Source organism: Eucalyptus grandis, chromosome 8 (assembly GCF_016545825.1).
Source record: "Eucalyptus grandis isolate ANBG69807.140 chromosome 8, ASM1654582v1, whole genome shotgun sequence".
In the NCBI taxonomy this organism is placed as follows: domain Eukaryota; kingdom Viridiplantae; phylum Streptophyta; class Magnoliopsida; order Myrtales; family Myrtaceae; genus Eucalyptus; species Eucalyptus grandis.
Window position 1 is genome coordinate 59816849 of NC_052619.1, and position 3229 is coordinate 59820077.

The 3229-nt window shown below is 37.6% G+C and overlaps 1 protein-coding gene across 1 annotated transcript; it reads left to right on the top strand.

The window, feature by feature from the left end:
• Positions 1-493: 493 nt before the first annotated feature.
• LOC104415388 (phospholipase A and acyltransferase 3) lies at positions 494-2674 on the top strand. The gene is given in 3 exon segments (XM_010026682.3): positions 494-693; positions 2114-2334; positions 2337-2674. Coding segments are annotated over 3 exon segments (600 nt in total). The 5' UTR covers positions 494-557; the 3' UTR covers positions 2580-2674.
• Positions 2675-3229: the final 555 nt, after the last annotated feature.

The following is a 3229-nucleotide window of genomic DNA, read 5'->3' on the forward strand; positions in this document are numbered from 1 at the left end:
TAGCTCTTATCTTCCCAAGCAGATGGAACTGGATATGGAAAAAGCAACGGTTACCCGTTTTTCACCATCATTAGGACATCTTCGTCATTAATCTGACGTCATTAATCTGAAAGGAGTGTGTGGGCAGTGTCGTGCGACTCTATGGAGAGGAAGAATCCGAGTAGTTTCATTGACGACCATTCTTAGTCTCGTCTAGGCGGCCAGAGCAAAGCAAGCGACAAACTTGATGGATGAGAATTGTGATCATCTCACGGCATTGTCTGCGTAGTTTCATTGACCACCATTTTTAGTCTCGTCTAGGCGGCCAGAGAAAAGCAAGCGACAAACTCGATGGATAAGAATTGTGATCACCTCACGGCATTGTCTGCATGGTTTCATTGACGACCATTTTAAATTCGTCTAGGCGGCCAGAGAAAAGCACGCGTCAAACTTGATGGACAAGGATTGTGATCATCTCACGGCATTGTCTGCGTATTTATGCCGGCATCAGCAAACAAGTTCGCAGAGTTTGGAGTCTATGAGAGTAAAGAGAGAGTCCAAAGGAACCCGAGGCGAAAATGGAAATGAGGAACAAGATCAAGGAGAAAATCGAAGATGGAATGGAGCTGTTATGTAAGAAGGTCGACCCAGAAGATCTGAAACCTGGCGATCACATCTACGCGTACAGGCTATACGGCTTTTATAGTCACCATGGTCAGTGCTCTTCAAACTCTCTAATGCTTGCTTATGAGATCTCTTCTTCCCCCTCCTTTCTCAATTGGGTTCTTTTCTATTTCTTTAATTGGGTGAAGTTTCCTCTTCAGACTGATTAAAATCAAAATTTTAGCTTCCTTTTCTGTCTCCCCTGGCCCAAAAGCAGGGTTATGAGGTGGAATTTGCCGAATAATTGACCCGACGAACGTAGAAGATGGTGATGCCAATTGAGATCTATGACTAGCATTTGAAGTTAGACACAAAAAAAATACATGCCTTTTCTGAGTCAAAATGAGTACTTTATGGTTTCTAGATTCACTTCCTACGTTCTGTTAAACTACTATAATAATTCAGATGATTTCTTTGGTGTCATCACTTTTTGTGTTCTTTTCTTGTTATGCTCGTATTGTCCTTTTAGGTTACGTTTGGTCGTATAGATTTCTAACCAAGATAAGATTAGATAGGATAAGATATGAAATCCCGAAATTTTTCTATATCCTATCAAATATTTGGTGAATCGTAGTATTAAAGTCGGATATATTTACATCATATCATGTATATATGTATATGTATATGTATATGTAAATGAACCTAAGGCTATATATATATACATATACATACATATATTTTAATATAAATGGCATATCATTGTAAATGAACCTAAGGCTACGTTTGGTAGTCGGGATAAAATTCGGGGTATGATATAATTTATCTTATCCTACGTTTGGTACTTACGCAAGATAGGATAAAATCAGATATAAGCGGGATATAGACCGGATAAAATTATCCCATGGGGGAGGTAGGATAAATGTGGATAGGATTTCTAATGTTCATAATAGGAAAGCTATTTTCTCGAATAACAAACTTATTAAAATAAAAAAAAATTAAAATTATATTTCAAAATAAATAATATTTGAATTATATATTTAAGAAATTAAAAATTAAAAATTATTTTTAAATGTAATCTTATTTTAATTTATATTTTCAACTTTAATTCTATCTTAAATATACATTCAATCTATAAATTATATATTTACATTTATTATATATATTTGATTAAAGAATGATGAAAGGGGAAAAAAGAAATAATAAAGAAAATAATTTTGAAAAGAGGAAAAATAAAATAAAAAGAAAATAAAAAATTAATTAAGGAATAGTGTCGCGAGAGATTTTCACCATCTCTGTTTATAAACTTTTAGTTTCTTTCAAATTCACCAGAAAGTTTATGACCAAGAAAAAAAAAAGTTGATGTAAAGTCGAAAGGCCTATGGTGCAAAGGCCTGCTTTATGTTGATTTGCTAGCGAACCTAAACCAGATCCTACTGCTATCCTACTGCTATTGGCGTTTAATTCAATCTCTGGGGCAAATATGTGGTTTACTATGTCTCATAATTCACTAAGTTGTACCTAAACGTGCTAGGAATATATGTGGGAGGCGGTTATGTGATTCACTATACTAGCACAGAGAACAAGGGTGCCATCCTCTCACTTTCTGGAGGTGCACCAGAAACCATGCCCCCTGTTCAAAATGTGGGTACCGGAAAAACACTGGCCGCGGGGTCATTAAGACGTGCCTCGATTGCTTCCGAAAACACGGCGAGAAGCTTCATTCCATCCATTACTTCATGTATGGCGCACCGCGATGGGGCCATCTCCTGAAGAATCCGGGGACTTGCAGCATCCTTTCCTGTGACAAAACCCCTGAACAAGTAATCGAAGTTGCTTCTAAACTTCTTGGGAGCAATGAATTTGGTGTTTATCACGTCATTACTAATAACTGCGAACATTTTGCGACTTACTGTAAGACAGGTGTAACTGCCAGCGAGCAGGCGGCATTTTATAGTGTTTTTGAGAAGAAGCTCAGAAATTGTAAAGAATGGCTCTAGAAGTTTGTCGAGTAGTCTATTTACATTAACGACTGTTGCTTACTCTAAGAGTGCTCGCACTCTGGCGTTCATTGCATAAATTCCAACTCAGTAGTAGCGGTATGTAGTTTGTGGTTCATATCTCCAATTAGAAGCACAATGCAAACTGGCCGCGATGTTCTTGCCTTGTTTTTTGCTTCCTTTGTTCTCGCCATTCGCATTGAAGAGCAGAGTGTCCAGCTCCGAATTTATTTATTTATTTATTTTTTCGTTGTGCTAGTGATGTAGACTTACCTATAACGATTTGATCTCTTTCTTCGGTGGACAAGAGCTTGTTGAACGGTTCATTTTACTTGCTCGATTTAAATTCTTCCACCATCTCCAGAGTTTCACTTTGGTTTAGGAAAGGAGGCTATTACGTACAAAGTCGCTTGATTGTGGCATAGCTTCTGGCGACAGCGATTGAAGCGCAATTGTGCATTTTCTTATTCGTTCTTCCTAACTTCTGCTCCGTCTTAATGCTTTTAAGCTATTTGTGTTAATTCTCATGTTCTCGAAGTCTGGCATTCGGCCTTAGACCCATCGTTCAACAAGATTTGCCAGGTCTGACCTCTATTTTGCTCTGTAAGTGGCACTCATCTTGCCTATGTTCATCAGCAAATTAGTCTTCT